Source organism: Gracilinanus agilis, chromosome 2 (genome assembly GCF_016433145.1).
Source record: "Gracilinanus agilis isolate LMUSP501 chromosome 2, AgileGrace, whole genome shotgun sequence".
NCBI lineage: Eukaryota > Metazoa > Chordata > Mammalia > Didelphimorphia > Didelphidae > Gracilinanus > Gracilinanus agilis.
Window position 1 is genome coordinate 537,024,531 of NC_058131.1, and position 27,190 is coordinate 537,051,720.

The 27,190-nt window shown below is 34.0% G+C and overlaps 1 protein-coding gene across 1 annotated transcript in view; it reads left to right on the plus strand.

Annotated features, from left to right (window-relative positions):
- The first annotated feature begins 982 nt into the window (after positions 1-982).
- ARHGAP11A (Rho GTPase activating protein 11A) overlaps positions 983-27,190 on the plus strand; it is a 28,075-nt gene continuing 1,867 nt past the window's right edge. Inside the window, exons 1-11 of the mRNA XM_044662225.1 lie at positions 983-1,108; positions 4,988-5,058; positions 7,354-7,450; positions 7,980-8,230; positions 8,963-9,126; positions 9,494-9,640; positions 13,056-13,130; positions 14,507-14,677; positions 22,559-22,685; positions 23,712-23,820; positions 26,739-26,877. Coding sequence (XP_044518160.1) covers positions 983-1,108; positions 4,988-5,058; positions 7,354-7,450; positions 7,980-8,230; positions 8,963-9,126; positions 9,494-9,640; positions 13,056-13,130; positions 14,507-14,677; positions 22,559-22,685; positions 23,712-23,820; positions 26,739-26,877 — 1,477 coding nt within the window. The remainder of the gene's footprint in view (positions 1,109-4,987; positions 5,059-7,353; positions 7,451-7,979; positions 8,231-8,962; positions 9,127-9,493; positions 9,641-13,055; positions 13,131-14,506; positions 14,678-22,558; positions 22,686-23,711; positions 23,821-26,738; positions 26,878-27,190) is intronic.

Consider the following 27,190-nt stretch of genomic DNA (forward strand, 5'->3'; position numbering starts at 1 on the left):
CTTGATGCAGTGTCCCGTCTTTTATTACCGCCGCATCAGGCCATTATTAGGCGTCCCTTAAGGTCCTGATTTTGAATGAGGAGCGGACCAATCAGAGAGTGCTTCAGGCTTTGGCGCTGCCGTTTGAGCTATCGAGTTTGTACCAGAGGGCTACCTCTCGTCTAGGTTGCGGAGGTGGGGTGATTGGGATAGGCATCAGCTTCGGAATCCCGATTGTGGGGGTGGCCGCTCACCCGGAGTCAACTCCCCGGGATGCTCTGGCTCGGGGAACAGCCAGGCTGACGGAGGGAGGAAAGGAAGGAGGTAGTGTTAGTGAGCGTGACGAGGTGACAGCGGAGACCAGCCCGGGCGGGGACCGGGACTGGAAGAGCTCGAGGACTTGGCGGCTGGACCGCGGGGAGGGGGTTGGGAGAGGGTGGGGGATCTCAGAGACGAAGGCGTCCGGGATCTGGGGAGTCTTATCTCAGGGGGTGACTGACTGGGAACAGGAGGGTCTGGTTCAGCGTGCGGGAGGCCACAAGAGCCTGCAGACCGGAAACGGAGAGGACTGAGAATCTAGGGGAAGGTTTTCTGGTATAAAGTGCTTGTGGGAGTGTGGGCAGGTTGGTGTGAAGCCTTTTAAGTGTGGATCGGTTGTTGTGAGGTGTCTTAAAGCAGTGTGTTCAAGTTGGTGTGAAGTGTCGGGGAAGCAAGGACAGTCCAGTGGGGAGAGACTTCAAGAACGTTCAGTGGAGGAGGGGGGAAAGGCCTGTGAAAGCGACTGTAAGGAACGTAGTGTGGAAAAGTCGATCTACGGAGCTTGGAATTGGGGGAGGGAGTCACGGAAGTGGACAGTGGAAGGAAGAACCCCAGCGGGGTTGGTAAAAGTGGAAGGAAGGAATTTGGGCCGAAGACTTTGAGGGCTTTTAGCAAGTGTAAGAAGTGGTGGCGAAAGAAAGCCTTGAAGTTGGGAGTGTGTAAGGTGTTTGGGGTTCGGGCCGGAATGCGAACCCAGAAGCTGGTGAGGTTGACGGTGTTGCAACATCTCCGAAACCACTATGGTATAAGGATCAAGAGCTCTCGACGGGGGGAGGTAGAAGACCTGCAGGAGTCAGCAAATGAAGCTAAGGTAAGTTCAGGAGAAAAGGACTAAGTAAAGAAATCTGAGAGCTAGTAAGAGTAACTATACAAATAACTATCTTTAAACTAGACAGGTGAATGTGGAGTTTTGTCCAGAAAAGAAGACAATAATAATGTGTTTACCGCTAACTTTGCCAGGTACTTTGCAATTATATCATTTGATCTTCACAACTCTCCTGTAGAGTAAGGAGGTACTATTATCCCATTTTATTGAAGGGGAAATTGAGGTAGGGTGATTAAACAGTTACGGGACCTGAGTGGAATCACACAACTAGCAAGTGTTTGAAGCTGAAATCGAACTGGGGGTCTGACTACAGATGTAGCTTTCTGCCCACTAACCCAACTAGTTGCCTGTTTTAAGAACTGGAAAGGAATTTAGAAATCATCTAACTAGCCCAATTCACTGTTTTACAAATGAGGAAATTGAGAGAGGTTAAGTGACTTGCCTAGTCACACAACTATTTTCCAAAGTAGAATCTAAAACCTAGGTCTTGGGGCAGCTGGGTAGCTCAGTGGATTGAGAGTCAGGCCTAGAGACAGGAGGTCCTAGGTTCAAATGCGGCCTCAGACACTTCCCAGCTGTGTGACCCTGGGCAAGTCACTTGACCCCCATTGCCCACCCTTACCACTCTTCCACCTAGGAGCCAATACACAGAAGTTAAGAGTTAAAAAAAAAAAAAAAAAGGTAAAACCTAGGTCTTCCTGACTATTTACAAGTTAATGTTGCTTCTCAATCTCATGCGTGAATCATGGTGAAGATCTCAAGATTATAACTAACATATGTTGCCTTAAAGTTTGCAAATTGCCCCATATATCCAATTATATGTACCATACAACAACCCTTTGGGGTGGATACTAAAGAGTATTACACTTGCTTTTTAGGGTAGAACCAGAGATTTCATAGAGATAGAGTGTATTATATTTCTTGGAGATTAAGTGCATGTTATTTGTGATTATAGTCTGAGGTTTATGGACTTTCAGGAACTGTTGTTCATTTAAAGATAATGGTGTTTTCTGAATAGTTCAATGGAAATTGTTAAATGTGGGGAAGATAATTTGGTTAAGTACCAGAGATAAATAGAAACAATTGTGAGATTAATACAACTTCTTTTATGTGGTCCTTTTGTGGATATTTGTTACAGCTACTTTTTCATTGTATAATGGTTAATTGAAATTTTTGCTATTGTTAGCTTTATGTCAAAAACATTTTTTAACTAGGTAGTTAAATCAACATTTTCTAATGATGGTTATTTACCAGTATGATCATCTCTTCATTTGTTTTTCTCTCCACATAATATTTTATACTTATAGTTATAAAATATAGTATTTTCAGAGGTTTCAGAAAATTGAGGGAGAAAATTTAGGTATTTGGTAAGCTATGTGATATTTTTTGAGACAGCATTACATTTTAAAAATGAATAAAGAAGACAAATGATTGAAAGATGGAGGTCTTTGCATAAAAAAGCCCTTGATCTTTTTCACTCACAAAATCAAGAAAATTTCATAATCATGTTATCAAGTATCTATGTTTTAGGCATTGAACTTAAGATATTGTCACTATTGAAACTGATTAGTGGGCACATTGGGACAAACAGCCATAAAAATTACTCAAATATGATAATGGATATGTTTATCTCATATACATTGAGGATGGATGTCTTTAAGGGATAATATAAATCAGGCTAAGTAGCCACAGGAATGCTATGTTGAGAATGTAGAGTGAGGTGAAAGAGCTTATAACAATACTAAAATTTAACTTAGGTTTACAATAACATTTTATACTGGTTCACATTCATAGTTTCTCATACAAAAACTTTAAGAGATAGTTTATACAAATACTAGTTTATACAAATACTTAGACTAATAAATTTAATAAGATTAACTTAATCATTACTAATTAAAATTAATATCAATTCTAAAAATAGTCAATTCATTTGTCAACATGTTTTTTTCTATAACTTCTCAATTTTTAATTATTCTATTGAAGGCATTGATTTAGATTTTTATAGTGTAAAGATCACTCATCAGGCAGTTAGGACACTAGGCCACATCATTCTTCTAGCCACCCAGATTCAGAACCTTCTTCAATTCTCACCTCCTCTCTCAACAAGTCTAGTCAATTGCCAGTCTTCTTTTTCTTTTTATACCTTTTCTCTGCACTCACACAGCTACCTTTTTAGTTCAAGCCCTCATTACATTTAGATTATTGAGAATTGTTTTTCTTGCCTCAAACAAACCTTTTCCTACTCTAGTCTTATCTTACATATTGGTTCTAAAGTGATTTTCCTTTAGTCTGAATACATCCTTGCTATATCTGATCAGTAGACTCCAGTGGTTCCCTATTATCTCCGATAAACTATGAACTCCTCTACATTTTTTTTAAAAACCATTAACTACCTATCTTTCCAACCTCATTGTATTACTCCCCTTTCTCTTACAAAGACTAGAGGTCTCTCTACTCTTCACTTATTGATATCTGCCTTTGCAATAACCATCTCCACATGCCTATAATTCATTGTCTTCTCACCTCTCTGATGGAATTTTTCTTTTCCTTCAAGACTCAGCTCAAATATCCCAATTTTTTCTGGATTTCCCTTCCTCCCCCCAAAATGCGTATTTAACTAATTTGTACTTATTTATATTCTATTTATGCTTAACTCCCTTATTAGAACACAGGCTCCTTGAGAGTAGGGTTTATTTTATCCCTAGCTTATCCCCAGTGACTGACATAATAACAGCTTAATAAATGTTTGTGGTAATAGAATATCTTCTGAATGAGCCATTTCCCTAACTATTTTCATGTACATTTATAGAAAAATTTTATGCATTATTTCTTTTAGTACTTATACCTACATTATAGTTATTCCAGGATCTCAGAATTTTATTTCAGATTATTAATAGTTATTCACATTTTTCTAGCATGCCATTTATAAAATTCCCTATAAGTTGTGTGAAATTGTCTTCATTTTACTGGCGAGGTAATAGACTTGGAACAGGTGAAATGGTTTGTCAAAGACCATATAATTAATGAAGAAGATAGGACTTAAAGAATCAGGACTACTGACTGAATTGTTGAAGACTTTCACAAATTCTTCTGATAAACACTCTTAGGAAAAATAGTTGTATTGCATATACTTAATTTTAAAATTTAAAAAATAAAAAGGAAGAAGGCAATTCATTGTAATAACAACTATATAAGAAGAGATACATTGATTGGAATTTTTAACATTTGCTTTTCTTTTTCTTAGTTCTAGATTCTTGGAACATTTTTGTTTGGAAATTTGTAACTTCTGTAGTAATGACATGCTTCAACCATAAAAATTAACTCATCTTTTACTATAATTGCTCAAGAAAGTACACAGATAATTTGATTTAGATTGTTTTTTGTTGTTGTTTTGTTTTTGCTAATCACATGACTTGCATTTACTCAAGCTTAGTATTTACAAAGCTAATTGTAGAAATGATTTAAGAAAAATTGTATTATTTTAACATACATGAGATGGGAAACCTGAAACTTACTTAGAGTCCTTCTTTAAAAAATAGCATAACATTGATACTTAAAGTATGTTAATATTTGATCGAAATACTCTTAACTTCTTCATTAGTATAATTGTTAGGTATTTATTATGTATATATAATCTTCAGTTTAGGATTTGACTAGTCCTGCTCTTAAGACTCCTTGTCACTCCTTTGAATTAATCAGACTTCTTATATCTTAAGATATTAGTAACTAGTTTAATTCTGCTTTTTTTTTTTTACTCTTTCTCTAAAATCATAATTTGTCTTCCTTTCTAAATAATGCACATTCTGTGCTTATATCTATAAATTTTCATCTTGTAGTTTATAACAAATAACTTTTACATTTTAGGGAAAACTATTTGGAGTACCGATTTCTAAACTACCCCACTCATTTGTTCCAGGATATGGAAATATTCCAAGGTAGGCAAAGTATGAAATTGACCATAGAATGTAAGTAGTTTAAATGAATATAGAGGTTTGGGGAAAGTTTGAAACAGCTAACTTGTTTATTTTAGGCAAACAACTGATCTCATACCTTATTAAGCAAATTAACAAGATTTAATGTTTCTACACTGCAAGTGAAAACAAAGATAACTGTTAGTAAATTGATTGCTACAACTTTTCATTTATGCTTGTGTGAATTTCAAGGTTCAAATCAATAGGTATTTCAAATTGGGGTCTTTATAGTGTAGTACTCATTCATGGACATAATTCTACTCTGAAACCTATACTTTAATGAAAATTATTAAAATGTGATGATACTCTTTGCACATTGTACCTGACAAAGAGTAGGCATTCAATAAATGCTTATTGGAGGAATGACTGAGTATATTTTGTTTCCCTTCTAATCTTGGTTGCATTGATTTTATTTGTATAAAGAGCGAGTATATTTTGGAAGAATTATGGAGTAAGATGAATTTTATTGAAGTTGAGGTGCCCAAGCATGTATAATTAATGATTATAAAATGATACTAAATGTCATGTTGAGAAAATGTTGGCAACTCATGTTAATAAACTATAGATTTTATGATTCTTGCCTAAGAAAGCTGTTTATTATGTAGAAATAATATTGATTTGTTGTTTGTTTTCAGTTGATTCCAACTCTTTGGAATACCTTTTAGGGTTTTCTTGGCAAGATACTGGAGTGGTTTGTCATTTTCTTCACCTGTTTATTTTACAGATGAGGAAACCAGAATAAACAGGGACTTGGCCAGGGTCACACAGCTAGAGTCCAGGCTTGACACTATCCATTGTGTTACCTAGCTGACCCCAAAACAAATTCACTTCGAGGAAAAAACCCATAATTTCATGATATTTATAGTTTAAATAACAAAAATGTATAATTGTAATATATAATTGTATTTAATAAACCAAAATAGGTAAATTAACATAGGTAAAATTGTCATCTATAATGCAGAATGTCTATACTGCACTACAGCAAATATTTCATCCTCAGCATGTGGCCCCATACTCCTCTGTATGCGGCCTCAAGTGGTCGCATGTTATCGAAAATGGCTACGTGTGTCAGTGCTGACACGTGTCATAGTTTGCCATCACTACTCTACACTTCTGCCAGCTTGATGTTCCTAAATCATGGGTCTGATTGTTTCATCTCCCTGCTTAAGAAGCTTTAGGGGCTTCTATTACCTCTGAGATAAAATACAAAATCTTCAGTCTTACATTTAAAACCTTCTGTAGTCTGGCTCCTACCTACCTTTCTAGCCTATTTTTAATTCTCCCCTTGATGTTCTCTTTCTGTTCTAGCCAGACTGGCCTACTATCTATACACTCAGTCTCTATTCCCTTGCATAAGCTGTTTCCTAGGCATAAAATGCATTCTCTCTTTATCTCTTAGAATCTCTAGGTTCTTGATTACTAAAGCTTTTCTGATCTCTATTCTTCCTCTTGCCCTAATTAATTAGTATTATTTTTCTCTTAACATTACTTTATACTTATCTTTATGTGTGTCATGGATATGTAATTGTATGATTTGGTAAGGAATTTTTGGATTTGTATTGGTGACTCCAAGGATCCTTTGCAGCTGGGAACTTAACAAATGTTGAATTGAGTTAAATTGAATTACGATAGGTTGTTGCATTTTATGGTTTGGTAATTGTAGAAAGACATTTTGGATTGTGTATGTGTATGTGTGTATAGATGTAGATGTAAATGATGTAGATGTAGATGATGTAAATGATGTAGATGATGTAGATGTAGATGTAGATGATGTAGATGTAGATATAGCTGCATTGAGGAAGGTTTTTGAGTTCTGGAGCCCAGAGAGCAACTTCAAGCCATCAGTGACCTTGTCCCACCCCCAACCCCTACCCTATTACCTGAGAGTGTGGAGGGAGGAAGTGCTTGCTTTAGGCAGCTAGACTGAGGAGACAGGACATGCAAAGAATATCCCCTGGCACTGGGAAGAGGGTGAACAGAGCAGCAAAGTGTCAATAGTTAGCCAATGATGTTATACAGGGTGGTTCTTAGAGACACAGTAGACATTGGAGATACTGGAAGGGAACAAAGACCATACTAAAAGTAACAGCTTTTTCACCCATAAAGAATAGGGAATAGATTATAGAAAGAGGAAGTGTTTTATAATTAAAAAGTCAATTGTCAGATCCGGATCCTTACAGCTTATTGATGTATCTTGACAAAGTTACTTAGTATGGTTTTTGTAAAATCAAATACAATGATAAAACCTGCTTTTTTCAGCTTTCTTGTTGATGCTTGCACAAGTTTGGAAAAATATGCTCATATTGAGGGGCTTTTTAGGAAATCTGGATCATGTATCCGTCTGAAAGCACTGAAGGTAAGCATATTTCTTGGCTAATTTTTTTTCTTTTCTCAGTTGTCTAAGTCTTTTTGTCATTCGAGTTCTCAGATATGACATGAATGAATGTACAAAGGGTCTGTGATTTTCTAGCATGAGAACTCCCTCTAACAGTTCATAGCCCATATGACTTATTAAATAATTGCTATGGAGTTGTCTGTGAAGCATCTTGCATAAAGATAGTTATTAAAAGAGGTGTTTGACTCCAGGTCTTCATGACTCCCAAGCTCAGCACTCTATCTACTCTGCCATTTTTCCTCTTTTTGTGTGAATAATTGTCAGAAATACAGTTGAAAAGCTATCCCCTCTGAGGAAAGAGTTTATATACCTTATATAAAGCTAGTAATTAAAGAAATATTTTCACTTGTTTGCTAGGCCTTCTGATGTGTTTTGAAATGTTACCAGAAGCAAATAAAAAAAATAAAAGTTTACTAAGATAAACTTTTTTTGAGATGTAAGCAAAGATTTTTAAATCCAAAGGGTACTAAAGTCTTGAAATTTATTTCAGAGCAAATTGGATTGTGATGAAAGGTGTCTAGATGATGCACTTTCGTGTGATATCTCAGGACTTCTTAAGCAATTTTTTAGGGAGTTGCCACAACCCATCCTTCCAGTTAATTTGCAAGAAGCTCTTATCAAAGCTCAACATTTGGAAACAGAGAAGAGTACTGCTACAATATTGATCTCTTGTCTTATGCCTGACAATATAATTTCCATATTACGATACTTCTTCAACTTTCTCAGGAATATTTCTCTTAGGTAAGTGAAAATCAAGTGCACAAAAATTTCAATGGTGGGGAATCTTTAGGAAATGAATCACTAAATAGCTAGCCATTTATAATTTTAAGCACCAAAATCTTTTTTTATTTCAACTCTTTGGGATGGAAATGTTTCTTAATTTATTTATATACTTCTTAAATGGAATATATTGAGTACAATTTCATTTTTTTCATTTTGGGTATCAATATTGCTGTCCTTTAATACACTGATGCCTGGTGGGAGTGGCTTGGTGCAAGTTAGTTTATTCTAGAAGACTTAACCTGTGGACCTATTTGAATTCTTGTTTCTTTTTTTGTCATTTTCCTGTTTCTTTCCTTGATATCACCTGTCACTTCTCATTGCCTATGCATAGGGTCTCCTGTTACACCTTCTGTTTGGCTGTTTCTAATCTATCATGAACCTTAGAACCAACTGCATTAACCATGTTATTATTGTGTGTTAAATAAGATTAAGTACTGAGTGAGGACTTTTGAGAGGCTTGTCTGTGAATAAAATGTTAGTTTTAGATGCATGAACTTAACTATAAATTTTGGTTATTTAGAAGACTATTTCCTATTTCTTGGTAAAATTCCTATTAAGTTTTAGTATTTGCCTTATACATAGCCAATAAAATATGAGTCTCTACAAATATACCTATTATGTTACTGAAACTGGTTCTTGGTTTAATTGTTAGTTCCACTTAATAGTCCCTATTTTTTTTTTTTTTTAAAGAGCTGATGAGAATATGATGGATAGCGGTAATCTTGCAGTAATACTTGCTCCAAACCTCTTTCAGTCAAGTGATAGTCAGGAAAAAATGTCAGCCAACACAGAAAAAAAGCTTCGACTTCAAGTTGCAGTAATAAAGACCTTAATTGATTGTGCAGCTGATATAGGTAAGAAGAAGTGAAATGTCTTCAAAGCAGAATTTATTTGGTTTTTCAGCTTTTTCCAAATGACACTTAAAACTTCTGAGACCACTTGATAATACTGGAAAGAACACTGGACTGAGTTAGGCTCAAAGCGACCTCCTAGCTCTTTTGCTTGTTTCTTATATGACCTTGGACCAGTCATTTAACCTCTCTGGATCTCAATTTTATCATCTATAAAATGAAGTGGGTGGACTACGTGACTTCTGAGGTTCCTTACAGGTCCAGATCTATTATTTATGATTCCTGTTCCTTGAGAGTTTGGTGTAAAATATCTTTGTTTTTAAAACAACCACAACACACAAAAAATAATATTGTCAATGCTATCCTTTAGGATGTCTGCCAGCGTTTATCTTAGAAAAACTTCCAGTCATGTTGGGTCTGGATGGTGCCTGTTCCTCCCAGGCTGTAGAGGGCTATGAAGAAAGTGAATATGAGTCTTCTATTGCACAGAAGAGAAAAAGAAGACAGACTATAGGCAGTAAGTATTATCAATATTTGATCTAAGCATGGAGGTTTATAAGCTTTCATTTTCTGAGATTATTATATTCATTCAGCAGATATTTTTCCAGTGCTTTCTGACTGGTAAGGGCTATGGGAGATATGAAGAAGTATAAGCCATTATTATTCTTGGTTTACAATCTGTTTGGTGAGATAAGACACAAACTCCTAAAATTACAGAATTTTTTTTTATCATTTTAATTTTTTTATTGATTAATTAAGAAAATTTTTCCATGGTTAAATGATTCATGTTCCTTCTCTCCCCTCTTCCCACTCCCCTCTCATAGCCGATGCACAATTCCATTGGGTTTTACATGTGTCATTGATCAAGACCTATTCCCATATCATTGATATTTATACTAGGGTGATCGTTTAGAGTCTACATCCCCAATCATATCCCCATCGAGCCATGTGATCAAGCAGTTGTTTTTCTTCTGTGTTTCTGCTCTCACAGTTCTTTCTCTAGATGTGGATAGCATTCTTTCTCATAAGTCCCTCAGAAATGTCTTGGATCATTGCATTGCTGCTAGTAGAGAAGTCCATTACATTCGATTGTGCCACGGTGTATACATCTCTGTGTATAAGGTTCTCCTGGTTAATCTCCTTTCAATTTGCATCAATTCCTGGAGGTTGTTCCAGATCATTATTCCTTTTAGCACAATAGTATTCCATCAGCAACAGATACCACAATTTGTTCAGCCATTCCCCAATCGAAGGGCTCATTTTCCAATTTTTTGCCACCACAAAGAGCACAACTATAAATATTTTTGTACAAGTCTTTTTCCTTATGATCTCTTTGGTATGGCTGGATCAAAGGGTAGGCAGTCTTTTAAAGACCTTTGGGCATAGTTCCAGATTGCCATCCAGAATGGTTGCATCAATTTACAACTCCACCAGCAATGCATTAATGTCCCTATTTTGCCACATCCCCTCCAACATTTATTACTTTTTTTGCTGACATGTTAGCCAATCTGCTAGGTGTGAGGTGGTACCTCAGAGTTGTTTTGATTTACATTTCTCTAATTATAAGAGATTTAAAACACTTTTTTCATGTGCTTATTGATAATTTTGATTTCTTTATCTGAAAATTGCCTATTCATGTCCTTTGCCCATTTATCAATTGGGAAATGGCTTGATTGTACAATTGATTTAGCTGCTTATAAATTTGAGTAATTAGACCTTTGTCAGAGGTTTTTGTTACAAAGATTTTTTCCCAGTTTGTTGCTTCCCTTCTAATTTTGGTTGCATTGGATTTGTTTGTACAAAAACTTTTTAATAATGTAATCAAATTTATTTTATATTTTGTAATTTTTTCTAAGTTTTGCTTGGTTTTGAAATCTTTCCCAAAGATCTGACAGGTATACTATTCTGTGTTCACCTAATTTACTTATAGTTTCCTTCTTTATATTTAAGTCATTTACCCATTCTGAGTTCATTTTGGTGAATTATAGAATTTTTGAGGTAGACATGGAGAGACTTATTACAGACTCCTTATTTTACACATGAGAAGCTTGTGCCCCCTAGAAGTTAAGTAACTTACTTGAGATGTCACATGGCTAATTTCACAGACAGAACAAAATGTAGGTCTGTAGAGTCCTAGATATGAAAAGTTAAAAAAAATATATGAAGCATTATAGGATTATGTTAAATAACTAGGATAGTTTAAAAGTGCCATAGGATTGAAGAGGAATGAATTGTTAGAGAAGGCTTATTGGAATTTTATTTGGATACTCAAAAATGCATAATATTTGACTTGGATGAAGAAATACAAGTGTAGAAGAACATGATCTTTGTGGGAGACAATAGTATACTAACCTTTCAATGAAGATTTAAGTGGAAGAGCAATAAAATATGAAATTTAAAAAGAAGACTGCGGCTAGATCATGGGGAACCTTTGAATGCTAGCCCAAGAGATTAGGATTTTATTATGTAAGTAATGGACACTCCTTGAAGGTTTGAACAGGGTATGACATAATGGAAATAATATTTTTGGAAGACTATCCATTAGTGCACAGGGTTACTAGGACAGAAAGACTAGGAGGGAATTGAGGAAGACTTTTCACTCATCTAGAAGTGAAGTAGTAAAGGCCTGACCTAGGCTGGTAGCATTTAAAAAGAGAGGAGTGGATAAAAGATATGAAGGAAAAGTGAGTACTACTGCAATTGATTGCAATACAGTTTTTAATACAATCAAATATATTTTCATTATATATATAACTTAAAGGTGGAAGGGATCCTAAAAACCATCTAGTCCAAATTTTTTTCATAAGCAGATTGTTCTTAGGATTTTGGAAGGTGATGAAAAAATTCTTTAGTACTTTTGCATTTGGTAGATTATTTTTAAGGGGTTGAATCCCAAGTTTGCAATCAACTATCATGTCAGTACAGTATTACTTTCCTGTGACCTTTATTATCCCAGCACTTCCTAAAGGTCCATAATTCTAGATTTAAGAGTTTCATAGCTCTGCCCTCAGTTTGTTCAAGGAAGAAATCTTCTACATTCTAAGTTTTATGCCAGATCTGTTCATGGCAAATGATCTTGGGGTGAAAGTCCCTCAAAAAACAAGGTAGTTTGTACCAATTGTCATCAAGACCAAGTTTTCCTTTCAGATAGTTTACCTAGCCAAATAGTGCAAACTCTGAGATTTATTGTTTCCGCAGAGGCTGTCCTTATATACTTTGGTCTTAGATTACTGTTTTTAGTTACCTATTAATTAGCTCATAAGCAATAAAATATTAATAATTTTCAAGAGATTGAAATACTTCTTCCTCTTGTCTCTGCCTAATTGATTAATCTCAAACAAGCCAGTACTCAGTCTCTGAAGGTAACACCTGCATTATCTAGCTTACAGTTAAAAAAAAAGTTTTAGAATGCTTAAGTTTTCTACTGTTTGAATCTTCTGATTTTTTTTTTTTTACAGAAAAACATTCAAAAAGTAGAATTTTAACTGTATTTGAATGGAAATATTCTTTCTTGAGGGAAAGATAAATTACTTAATTAAAAGATTACCTTTTGAAAGATAAAAAATTTCTTTGCATTTCATTATTATTGGACATCAATTCCACATGTGACTTCTCTTCTTATAATGACCTAATTAAAATGTAATTTGCTGATACAGTTTGTTTTTTATTAAGATACCATGAATTGGGGGCAGCTGGGTAGCTCAGTGGATTGAGAGCCAGGCCTAGAGACGGGAGGTCCTAGGTTCAAATCCGGCCTCAGACACTTCCCAGCTGTGTGACCCTGGGCAAGTCACTTGACCCCCATTGCCTACCCTTACCACTCTTCCACTTATAAGTCAATACACAGAAGTTAAGGGTATAAAAAAAAATACCATGAATGTTAAATGTATTAATAAAACAAGACATGATTGCTTATATATCCTGCATTTCAGATTTTGTTACTGGAGCACTGAATAAGCTTAAATCTAACAGAACGCCCTCCTCTACACCTCAGCAAGAGAAAACTGGTAAGTATTAAATGAAATAACACTCAATGGTATATAGTTATCTTTAACTTCTCTGACAAATTTATTTGAGTTTAGTTAAAACTTTGCTTTTTGACAGAAAAAAATGTCAACATACTACTAAATAAAGTATAATTTTCTGTGGGAATACTGCATAATGGAGGGGTTCCTTTTTTATTTTATGGACACTTTGGTGAAACCTTTGTACTCCCTGAAATACTATTTTTAAATATATAGAATGAAATATGTGGGAGGATTACAAAAGAAACCAATAATATTGAAATTAAGATGCAGTTTCCCCCCCACCCTCCCTCATCCAAGTTTGTGAATCCTCCTGAAATCTATTTAAGGATTCCTTGTGAGGCCATGGATTCCAGGTTAAAAGCCGTCAGAGAGGATTCTCTCATTTAGAAACTCATATAGATGTCTCAGAACTACTAGTGATGTTGGTTATATTGTACCAGAATGTCTGAGATTAGAAAATTAGACATCTCATCCATAGTTTAATCTGTCAAAATGGTTTTCTTTCTTTTCATAATTAAGTACTGCTAAATATGTAATATAGCTCAAAGTGGGTTACTTATTAAACTTTGGATCTCACATTCTTGCAAATGGAATATATGTACTCTTTTTAAACTTATTTTGTATCAGAGTTGAACTAGTTTATATTTTAGTTATTGTATATAAAGTCATTAACTGATGAAGGTTGGAAAATACAACGGGGATATTTGACTTCAGAGTAGTTCATATTTTGTTGTAGTTCAAGTTCAAAATAGTTTTCAATAAATTTTTTGTTCAATTCTCTTAGTATAGTTTTCTTATATAACAGTGATGGTGAACCTATGGCATGGGTGCCAAAATGGCACACAGAGTGCTCTCTGTGGGCATGTGCAACTACCCTCCAGAGTTCATTGCTAGAAAGGCAAAGTCAAAAAGAAGAATGTTAACCGTGTTTGAATTGAAATATTCTTTCTTGAGGGAAAGATAAACTGCTTAATTGAAAGATACAAAATTTCTTTGCATTTCATTATTAATTGGATATCAATTCCATATATGACTTCTCTTCTTATAATGACCTTTGTAGCTACTTGCTTTATTCTAACATTGCTCTTTCAGTCAAGGCTACTATTTGCCAGCATTTGAGATTATTCTTGTAACTATTTGTAACTTACAATTTTCATCTTAAACTATCACATATCCTTAATTTACTTTGTAATGTTTATTTGTTAGTCTTAATATCTATTTAACAAGTAAATGTGATATTTTTCCAGCAAGCTTTAAATAATAGGGTTTTTTTAGACACTGCTCTGTTAAAGTGTAATGTTTCTATTAAAACGCAGCTCTCGAAGAAAAAAAGATATAACTTTTTAAAATTACAGCTTTGCAATCAGTGACACCAGTGTTTGTTACACCTAATACAAAACGAAAACTACCAATGGATTCTTCTTCACATGGCTATTCAAGCAAAAAAATGAAGTCTATTCTAGACAGTTTCAACATTGAGTTCTTACCAAGTAGTCTCTTCCATGGTGTTTCAACACCAGCATCAGGTAAGAAATAAACTTTGCACTGTTAGGTTATATATATATATATATATATATATATATATATAGTGATGCCTCATTTATCTAGCAGTGAATTAATTGCATTTCAGTCTTTTAACAAATAATTATTGAATGTCTTCTCTGTATAAGATTGTAAATCTTGATGACAACGACTGTACCATTTATTTTTATATCCCTGTACTGAATTTGTGTCTGTGCCTAAAACATAGTAGGTACTTAATAATATTTGTTGGCTAAATGAATGCATATCTACTTTTCAAAACATAGATGGCACAAATCCAAGAGGAATAGTCAATACACTGAATGATGGTGTAGATTTTGAGATGAGAATTCAGGATAAATTTAAAGCATGAGTTTAGCCCAGCAGCCAAATTATTTTTTTTCTGCTGCCAGCATCTAAGAACTAAGATTTTATGTTTCTTTGGAAGTCAGAAGCAGTGAGAATCAGCACTGACCCTCATGGTCAGTCATTAAGGACACTAGAGGGTAGGGGTATTTATCAAATAGTCATTTTTTGTATTGTAGATAATTATTTATTCTTGTTCCCATCATTCCCGTGATTCAATCAAAAAGAAGCAAAAATCTTCCCTTGCAACTTTTTTTCCATACTTTCAGCCTTACTTTTTACCATAGTTGTCCTTTGCCTCAGGTATGTCTTTGTGCCTTCTAGAAACCCTAATTTATTTTTTAAAAATGCTGTAACTCTTTCTTTAAGTACTTGCAATAATGTAAACCTGGCTCTCAGAAGATAATACCTTCCTTGCCACATTCTCTACTTTTGACTCTGAAAGTAGCTCTTTTCTCATGCTATCTGGAGTACTGTTGGCCAAGAGGAAGAGGAGGAAGCACACTTCTCATAACTCTTAGGCTGGCATTTAAAGCCTTCTACAATCTGGTGTCAACCTACCTTTCCAATTTTATTTCCTATTGCCTCCCTTCACACAACTGTTTCAGTCAAACTGACCTGACTATTCCTAGTACATATGCAACATTCTTCTAACTTTGTACTTTTGTATAAGCTGTCTCACATATGGAATGAATTCCCCCAACTCTTCTTTTTAGAATCTTTAGATTACTTTGAAGGAAACTCATGCACATATGAGATTTTCTGATCCCATTCCACTGCCAATCCTGTATTTATTTATGTATATATTATTTTCTTCCAGTAGAAGAGGAGCTCCTTGAGGGAATGGGACTGTATCATTATATTCCCAGTATAATCCATTTAATAGCTGTTAAATTGAATTGAATTTTTCTAACAATTAGAACTATACAAAAGTAGAAGAACTATACAAAAATAGAAGGTAGTGGATCCCCTCCTCATTAGGGGCCTTCTAAGGTTTGGATCACTACTTGTTAGGGATGTGTAAGAGAGGAGATTTCTTGTTCAGATTCAGATTAGATTAGATGGCTCCTCAAGGTATTTTCCAAATGGCACTCTGGGAAAAAGTAAAACTTTTAGTGCTCTGACTTCCAGATCCTATGATTATGCTTTGCATTTTCTTTCTATAAACACTGGGAAGTAGGAGTTAAGTTGAAGCACCAGAAGTTTGAACCTGTTGTCTGGGTCAATAAATAGCTGGTGGTTGGGTCTCTAGTGCTACATTCAGTTTTATATTTGCTTCAAGCTCTGTAGTTTCCAACCAAGATGTCAGGAGATCTTAGAGTCCTGTACATGAAGAATGTGCTTAGTTGGGCCTGGTTTTCAGATGCTAATCCTTTCTGCTATTCATCATGGTACCTAACTAAAAAACCTGCCTTTTTGTGATTTTTTTTTTACCCATTAGGACTAGTTTTGCCTTCATTAACAACATCAAAAACTTCCTTTTTTTTCCCCTCTTCTATGTGATAGCCCTTTGCATATTTGAAGATAACAATTTGGAGTGATATCACAGTTCACTTAATCATTTCTTCACCTCTAATGTTTCCAACTGTTCTCTTAATGACATAGGATGGTGGCCTCTTGAGAAATTCTAGCCTGTCAATATTTTTAAAATTGTGGTGCCCAGAGCTAGACATAATACTCCCAATGTCTTTACACAAATCTATACAAAGAACAGGATAGCGTCTTGTGATCTTTATTTGTATCTATTTTAATCTATATTTTATCTTTAGTCTCATTATTTATTGTTCTTAATCAAATGTGATTATTCATTTTAATAAGATAGCATAAACTTTGTTTTCTTAAACCCTTTCTGAACTCCTTTTCTTATATGTATATTTTATTGCCTCTTTTTTTTGCTTATTTACATAGCAATAGTCTATTGTTATGATTATACTTGCTTCCTTTTGTGTTTTTTTATATCTGTGTATTCATAGCTATTGTTAGGGTACAGTAATTTTGCATTACATTTATATATCAGTTTTAAAAATCATTCCTCAAGTGTTGGATATATGGATTGATATTTTGAGGAGGGTGTTGTTGCTATTGTGAGTAAAGCTGCTATGGCATTTTGATGGAATAGGCAGGTCTCTTTTTACTTGCAGTACATCTTTGGATATTTCCTAGTAGTGGGTACTTCAGGTAGAACGCATACTACTTAAGGGAAGGGACAGTTTCATATTTATCTTTGTTTCCCTTATGCCTTGCATAGTTCCTTGCATTTTGTAAATACTTAAGATGTAGGGAATTGAATCATTGGATCACAGAGTTTGCAGTTTTGTAGCGTTTATTGTGTTTTACTACATTGCTTTCTAAATTCAACCATATGTTATTTCATTTATTTCTCCAAATTCCCACCAGCTTAGAATATATATGTTTATTGAGAGAGGAACCGGTCTCACAATAAAACCGGAATCTGGTCAAGACTAAAGACCCTGAGCTAAGCAATATGGCCTTCTTTTATGGCCAAAAGACTTATTACAACTCCTATACCTAGAAGCTGACTCACCGATGCCTGAACAGCAAGGTTTTCCAAGAATCAGCAAAAATATATTCTAGAAAGAAGTAATGTACAAAATACAGGTGGGTTTGATCCTCAAGAATAAGGGTGTTTGAGTTACAGGCTTAAGGTCAAGGTGTCTTGTCAGCAAGTTTAAGGCCACACTTGGAAAAGTTATACATAAAGATTATAATATAACGACAAATTAAGAACTAGTAAAATACTGTAATCATAAAAGCTGATACTAAAATAAGAAAAAAGAGTTGATTATCATTACTAAACTTATGCTAATATTGCTTAACTATGCTAAAATTACAGTTTTGATTAGATCACAATTACATAGTCTGAATTTTGTTTTTGAGCAATTGTTATCCTAACCTAGATACATTCTCAGAAAGGTTAAGACTCTGGTTTTAAAAATCAACTTTACTAAATTTTAGGATAAATAAAGTATGGCCAGTAATCTTTTCCTTTCTCTTACATATGCTGGAGAGATGACCTGGCATAGTGGATAAAGAGCTGGTATTGGGATCAGCTACATAATGACTGGGCACGAAGTCAGCTTCATAGTAGCTGTGTGACCCTGAGCAGGTCACTTAACCTCTTAATGCTCTGGGCAATTCTCTGAGACTGTAACTTAGTAGAGAGGGTAGTTTGCTCACCTGACAATTCCCTGCACCAATTATGGGCAAACTTTTTAAAGGGGGCCAAAGGAAAGGAAATGCTCATCTGTCTGTCTGTTTCTAAGGCAACTCTTTCAAAGTTTCATTGTATTGTATCCTACTCATTGTATTCGTCAGATTAGGAATAATGTCTTGCTGCTGGATAGAACATTTGTGGGGGGGCCTGCATCTGGCCCCGTGGGCCGTAGTTTGCCGATCACTGACCTATACTATTAAAATCAGAGGTATAGCCACTGAAATCACATCCTATCCCCTCATACTCTTAAGTCAATGTTATCACAGTCACTTTTCTCAATTTTATTTATTTGGGGTGGGGGTCACTTTATACTACTAAACAATTTTTCCTTGTTAGGGTTAGGGACTGTAAATGTGATTTCATTAGTATAGAGTTCTCTATACTAATTATCCCTACTAATTTAGGCTAGCACCTGCCCTGTAATTTAAAGAGTGGCCAAGAGCAGAGATGTCAAACATAGCCCCATGTGGCCAGAACTAGATTAAAATGCAATTGGACAATATTTTTTAAAAATAAATAAAAATATAATGAAACGTAACTGATGTTACATTTGAAAACTTTTAAGTCAATATGCAACCTACAAGGATCCTTATGTATAGACCATTAGCCCTCTGTTTCTATTTGAGTTTGATATCACTGGTCTTAAATTAAGTGATTTGCCCAAGCTTACATAGCCTGTATATGCCAGAGATGGAACTTGAACCTAATCTTAAGCTAGCTACTATATACCTTAATAGGTGAGAATTAAATTCCAACTCCCAGTTTTTCTGCTTATTTACCATCTTAGAGATGAAATTGTCATCAAGTCAATAATTTATCAAATGTGTCTATTTTAAGCAAAATTAAACTTCTAGAAGATATTATACTTAGAGTCTACCACCATTACTTAAGTAATTAACATTGTGACAACACTGAGGGTCAACGCAACATCAAAACCAGAGTAAGGCAATCATGACCTCATAAATAGAGATAAAAGAGCTGGTCCTTAAGAGTATGAGGGACCAGGGTTCAAATCCTACCTCTGACACTAATAATTACAGCTCTCCAAAAAAGGAATGCCCTGTTTAATGAAGGGGTGGGTGCCTACTCCTTGGAGGTCTTCAAGCAGAAGCTAGATGACTATTTGCTATTTATAAGTAGGGATTACTTTATATATGGGTTGGACCAAATGTCCATTGAAGTCCCTTCCATCTCCTAGATTCTCTGTAATATACTGGTGGCAGTTTGGCCCTGAGCAAATAATTTTAATTTTCCATTTCTCAGGCCTCTCTTAAAATTAACCTATGCCAATGAAATCATAAAGTTTAAAAAGAAAAACCATACCATTTGTAAATAAATTACTTTATCTGCAAATAGTTAGAACTTAAAGTCCAAACGCTATTTTTAAAAACATCTTACGACATAATTAAGCTACCTTTTAAGTTGAGTAAATTTTGTTTTCATTTCATTATTTTCTAAACTCTGAAGCAAGGTTTTTTCATATTAGTCTTTTGGTGTGGGAACTGTGGCTGACAATTTACTAATATTTTTACATATGGTTTATGATGTAAAAAATGTACTATTTGATATATTAAAATGGTACTAGTTCTTGACACCTTCCATAGTCCCAGTTTAATTTTTTTTTGTTTGTTTTAGACATTGCATTTATGCTCTCTTTACTTTTTTTGTTGGAGAGACAGGGAAGCAGGCACCACATTTGTGTAGTCTATAGCCATGGAACATATGTGGTATTAAACCTTTGATTTTTGCCTTATTGAATAAGCATTTTTTTAATGCTTTGTAAGTTGAGGGCAGGTACAAATAAAGAAATTTAAAAATAAATTATCGTGATATCTTATTCTTTAATCCAATAGAATCTCTTCCCAGCGAGTCATCCCATAAAGAAAGATTAAATAAGAAATAAAAGGAAAAAATTCAACAAAACCAAACACTACTTGGTGGAATGGGGGAATCTGAAATTATTTGCACTGCTCCATACCCATTTATAGCTACCTTTCCATTCTACAGAAAAGTGGGATTGGGGTATCTTCTCATATCTCTTCTTTAGAGCCATGCTTGTTCTTTGCAATTTTGCAACATTCACTTTTTATTTTTTGTAATGGTGGCTCTTTCCATTAATATTGTTGTCATTTTGGCTCTGCTTGCTTCGTTCTGTATTGTTTTTCTCTATTTCTCTATTTTCATCATATTTTCATTTCTTTTCCAGCAAAGTATTGCTTCATTATTCATTTATCACAATTTGTTTAGCCATTCTCCAATAGAAAAGCATCTACCTTTTTTCCAGTTTTTTGCTACTACAAAAAAGTGATACTATAAATATTTTGCTGTATATGAGGACTTTCTTCTTATCATTGACTTCATTGATTTTATTATTGAAATCCCTGAGTCAAAGCATATGGACATTTTATTCATTTTATTGAATAATTCTAAATGTCTTTCCAGGCTAGTTGTACCTATTTACAGTTCTACCAACATAACATTGAACAAGCTTTATAGAGTATTCATACAAAAGCATGATGAAAGCTTGGTAATAGACATTTTTTATCTACTTTGACTTTGTTGTGTGAATGGATATAATATATATCTGGTAAAGAAAGTAGAAATGCACAATGTGATCTGGGCCCATCATGCCCCATGGATCTCCTACTTGATTATCAGCGTAGTGTAGGAAGAGAAGCTCCATTCTATCATATCAGTTTCTTGTCTCTTTCCAATCTTTTTACACCTTTCACCCTACCATATAGTCTTCAGTCCAATGACAAATGACCTCTCAAAGACAGTTTCTCTCTTCAGGGAACTTATGGGATAACTTGAGGAGGGTGAGAAAACACTAACAACTTGGGATTCTAAATAGCTTTCCCATAAGAGCTGACTCTTGAAAGAAGGTAGAGATTTTAAGAGGCAGAGATCCTTGGACGAGTGCATTTCAGTTAAAGATATAGAGACAAGAAATGGGTTAGCAAATTCAGAGAATAGCAGATGGGACAGTGGGAGAAATAGACTAGGCTACATGAAAGAGAATATTAAGAAATACCTACAAAAAGGTGGTCTATATCAAGTGTAAGCTACCACGCTGAGAATTTTGTATTTTTTTCCTAAAGGAATCAACGTTTAAGCAAGGAAGTGACAGCTCTGTTATAAGATTGTCGTGAATACTGTGGAAGATGAATTGGAAGGGGGGCGGGACCTAAGCTAGGAGTTTAATTAGGCTATTATAATTGGTCAGGCAAGAGTGGAGAAGGTCTGACCCAGGATGGTGGCAGTGTAAATGGAGAGAAACTGGAAGAAGGACAAAGAAGAAGGGCCTATGGCTAAGAGTTAGAGAATTTGGTTAAGAGTGGGACAGCAAAGGAAACTGAAAATCGTGCTCAGATAGGTCAGAAGAGAACCTGAAAAATAAATTGAAACCATGGAAAGAAAAAAAACGTATGGGAAGAAGTAAGTGGTTATTAATATAGTCATCTAACTAGTTGAGCTAATTAGCTTTTAGGAGTTAGGAAAACAGGGATTGTGATATTTTACCTTGGAGATATTAAGTCAGAGTTTCTATATTGTTATGATTGATTTTCGGGTAAGAATATGTTTATTGTTTATATCAGGTTTATTGGTTAGGTCAGCATCATAACTCTATTGATACAGGTTTCCATGGCCTTTTTGTGACCAGAGATGACCTGAGCTAGATCAATCATCTTAAAAAAAAAAGATTTTTAGGAGCTGATTATTCAGCCCCTCTTTTAATCATTCCAAAACATCTTTAATTGGCAAATAACTAATTAAGAGGTGGTCCATCAGTCACCTACTGTACCTCCCCATACCTACATCAATGAGAACTTAGCACACAGAAAAAGAACCCTTGTCCCATTCATTTATTAATCAAATTCTGTTTTTTTTTGGGGGTGGGGGGAGTGCAGTTCCTGAAGATTCTTAAGGACAAAAAAAAAACAACAGCCTACTGCATGATATCTTTCACCCAGATCCCAGACACAGGAATGCACAGTAATTCTCCCTCAATATACAGGAATTAATACAACATACGAAAAATACATTATCACAGTATAGGACATTATCCTTAAATTGTTAGCAGATTTTAAAACAAAACCATTATCTTGGTTCTTTAAAAGTATAAAATTAATAAATTAGCTTTTTACATAAAAGGAATATAAAGGAAGGTCACTGAGCCAAAGTATTCAAAATATTTTTTGGAATTGAAAAGTCTTAAAAATTAGTATTGTTCGTGTTTTATCCTTTTAAAAATCAGTTATTTTAGATGACGGTACTTTTATAGTTCAATTTTTAGATAGTCCTGGAACATCTTCTCAGAATTCAGTCTCCCCCATAGCTGTCAGTGGAAATCTGTCCAATACAAGTGTTCAGAGGCGAAGTAAAAGGATTGCAAGCAAAAAAGTATGCAGGTAAGATGCCTCTGTATCTGATAATTTGCTTTCACTTTTTTATTGTTTCTACAAATTAATATGACTAATAATAAAACATTTCATGTTTTTTCCCATTCTTATTAATAAAAAACATTTTCCTTTTTTCCTCTTATCAACTACAGAAAGTTTCCCAATCTAAAAACCACCTCTGCTTGATTAAAACTTTTGTCTCTTTTGTTCTACTGTATATGATTTTAATGTATAAGTTGTGATTTAAAAATCTTTTTGATTGGAGAAGTTAGATGGTTCAGTGGATGGTGAGTCAGGCTTGGAGATGAGAGGGCCTAGGTTCAAATCTGGCCTCAAACACTTCCTAGCTGTGTGATCCTAGGCAAGTCACTTAACTCCAGTTGCCTAGTCTTTACTGCTCTTCTTTCTGCCTTAGAGCAGATAAATACTTAGTATCCATTCTAAGAGAAAGTAAGGGTTAAAGGGGAAAAAATTGTTATCACAAGCACATTAATTTTGGAACAGAAATAAAGATTTCATATTCCTACTATTCAAAAATCTTATAGTTAGAATAGACTTTTAGAAATCATTTGCTTTAAACTCATGTTTTAAATGAAAAAACTCAAAAAGTTAAGAATTGTGTAAGGTTCTACCTAGCTAGTTGGGGATCCATCAAGAGTATCTTTTTATGGGGCCTGGAGACAGGAAGGTCCTGGGTTCAAATTTGACTTCAGACACTTCCTAGCTGTGTGACCTGGGCAAGTCATTTAACCTCCATTGTCTAGCCCTTACCACTCTTCTGCCTGGGAGCCAGTACACTGTATTGACTCTAAGACGGAAGGTAATGATTTTTTAAAAAGTATCTTTTTTCATTATTTTTTTTTGTTCTTTTAGGAGATAAATGCTAAAACCTATTTCGTATTTTTATATTAAATTTCATCCTTGGGAAGAAAATTGTCAACAATATATACAACATAGATTGTCTTTTTTTTTTTTTTTTTTTTTTTTTTCAAAAATTATTTTTTCTTTCCTCCCCTCCAAAAAAAATGTTTTTAGGGTGGAATCAGGGAAAGCAGGTTGCTTCTCCCCTAAGATAAGTCGTAAAGAAAAGCTCCGAAGATCTCTTCGTCTTAAGTTTAGTCTGAAGAAAAGTAGCAGAGATGTAGTGAGTACCTCTTATACATATACCTTCATTGTTTTATTTCATTCAACTTTCAGACATGTAATCCTTGTGACTAATTTGTCTTCTAAACAAAAAATTTCCAAATCAGCAACGAAGTACTGTTAAAATGCCTAAATTTTAGTAATTCACAAGTAAAGTTTGAAATATGAGTAGAAGTTTATTTCCAGATCTCATATTTTATATATATTGGACTTTGATAACTACAAGGAATTTGTATTTTTCTTATAAGTTTTTAGTATATTTATTTTTATCTTTTGTTTTTCATTTTCCAATATACTATCTTCTTTCTTGATAGCTATCCTAAATAACAGACTGAAAAAGAAAATAGTTCAACAAAACAAAGCAATACATCATCTAAGTCTTAACATTATCTATAGTGGCCCATATACATAGTTCCCATTATCGGAAAAAGAGGAAAGGAGGCATATTCTCATATCTCTTCCTTGGGTATTATAATTTCACTGTATTCAGGTTTTCCTCACTTCGTTTTTTATATTTACATTGTTGTCATTATGTACACTGTATTCTTTGTTCTGACTATTTTACTTCGCATTATTTCATATAAGAAAACATTTTCTTTTTATTCCTCATATTAGAAATTTCTTAAAGTAAGAAATATTTTGTTATTTTTATATGTCACTATTTGCTTATCCATTTCCCAGTCGATGGATATCTATCTTCTTTGCTGCTACAAAAAGTATTTTTATCAATATACTGATGAGACCTTTTTTATCTTTCATCTACTTGGCATCAATGGGATCTCCAGGATAGACAATATGAACTTTTTAGTTACTTTCCTAAACTATTTCCAAACTGCTTCTTACTAAACTGATTGGACTAACAGCTCCAGCAGTAGTGCAAGTAATGCTAACCTGCTATTTTTTTAAAATGCTTTTTATTATGAACTTTAAAAGAACAGAAATGAAGATTGTATATAATAAGACGGTTAGCTTTTACAAGTGTAGTAGTTTAAGGTCTTGTTTGTTTTTTTAAGTAAATGTTAAATTTAACGTGATAGTTTTTTTGTTCCCTTCTGAATATCCTTCTGATTTTGATTTTTAAATGTTTTGTTGACCTTTTCTTTTTTAATACACATATAGACATATATGTGTGTGTATTATCAATATTATTATTGTTGTTGTTTTTAGTACTGGTATCACTCACTACCCACTAGCTCCATCCTTCTCCACAACTCTTTCTTTCAAAAATAGAACCTCTGCCTTGCATATTTGGCCATGTCTGAAAATATCTTTCTTAATTATTCACCTCTGTGGCATTCATATGTTTATTTAACCATTCTTTAAGTATAGGCATTCACTTGACTTCCATGTATTTGCTACAAAAAAAAAGTGGCTAGAAATATTTTGTTTACTTGTGTCTTTTCCTGCTATCTTTGATATGCTTGTCCTTCTACAACTCCACTTCTGATTTCCCATCTTTTGTTATCTGCCAGTTTTCTAGGAATAAAATGAAACATCAGAGTTGTTTTAATCTTATTAGTGATTTAAGGCAATCCTTCATATAATTTTTTAGTCATATTTTAAGAACTTTGTTCACAGTGTTTCACCTCTTAACTATTGGAGAATGACTTTTAGTCATATATGATCATATCAGTTCCCTCTAAATATTGGGAAAAAACATGTATCAGCCATTTGATGTAGGTTATTTTTTTTCTTGCCAACTGTTTCCCTTACTGTTCTGTTAGTTCTGTTAAATTTATGCATAAATTCTTTATTTTATTACCTGATCACATTCTCTTCTAATTTTTAAAAAATGCTTAAAAAATAAATCAGTACTCAGGTTATATATCCATTTGGAGCTTATTGTGACATATAGTGTAAAATGTTTGTCTGAACATAATTTTTCTCAATTTTTTTTTCAAGTTTTCCCAGCAGTTTTTGTCAGAACTTATTGGTTTGCATCCTTAGCTCCTGGCATGGTTATTGGCACACAGTGAGCAGCACATTAATAGATACTTATTGATGGAACTAATATATAGGGATTTCTTTCCCCAACAATTTATGTCCTTGTGTTTGTTAATGACTTGGTTACTGAGGTTTTTTTTTTAAATTATGAAAAATAACTATATCCTAAAATGAAAAAAAAATTAGGAGAATAATAATATTACTTCACATGATTTTGCAAATCCCTTTTATGTCTGGCTTACTAGAAGACAGGCTCTTATATCTGTTTCAGCACAAAACTGGTATAAAACATTGCTTTTGTTGAAGTGAAGAAAGTATAGCCTTACATAGATAGGCAGGTTGAAAATGATGGAATATTTTAATAGGTAAATGATATCTTAATATTATGAAAATAGTTTTGACCTCTTGGGCCCCCTGAAAGGGGCTCAGAGAACTGCTAATCTAATGTTTTCCAGTGATCTAATTTTTTTCAACCAATATCAAATAAGTTTGGTAATTACTGCTTTTTAGTATAATTTGGAGTTTGGAAATGCTATTCCCTTTCCATTCCTACTTTTTTTCATGATTTTCCTTTAGACTAGATCTTTTGTTCCTCTGAATTTTTTGGTTATTTTGTATTCTATAAAATATTCTTGATTATTTGATTATATTCATATTATTTTTAGTTGTAATACATTGATATGCCTCAGACATGAGCACAAAATATCCTTCCATTTCCTTAAGTCATTTTTTTTTAATTTTCATAAGGTGTATGTTGTAATTGTCTAGGGCTTGAGCATATCTTGGTAGATTGGCTCCTATATACTTTATATATTTTAAAGTTATTTTGAATAAGACTTTTCTTAGAAATGTTAATTGTTAGTTTCATTTACATCAATATTGTTATTTTTCTGAAGTCATTGTTTTACTTTACCTTACAGTTTGTAATTGAGTAATTTCATAACCAAAGCTTAAAATTTTTTTTTTCCTGAAAAGAACAGATATTCCGGAGTGACAAGACATGAACATGTTGGACGACGACTTGCAAGTCAACAAGATTTTAAAAATAGAATTCAGTCTGTAAAAACTGGACTCCTTTTCAGCCCAGATGTTGATGAAAGGTTAACAAAGAAAGGTATATAGATTTGGATATATATATGTACATATATGCATATGTATATATAGTAACTTTATCACTTAATAAAATTACTTAGAAAATTTTTAAAGATTAAGAAAAAAAAGATAATTTATAGTTATCCTAGCATTAAATCCCAATATTTTTGCTAAGTATTTTGATTTGTAATTATTTTTTATGAGTAGTTGATAAGTTGTCTAATTTTTTATTTTTAACCCTTACTTTCCATCTTGGAGTCAATCCTGTGTATTGGCTCCAAGGCAGAAGAGTGGTAAGGCCTGGGAAATGGGGGTTAAGTGACTTGCCCAGGGTC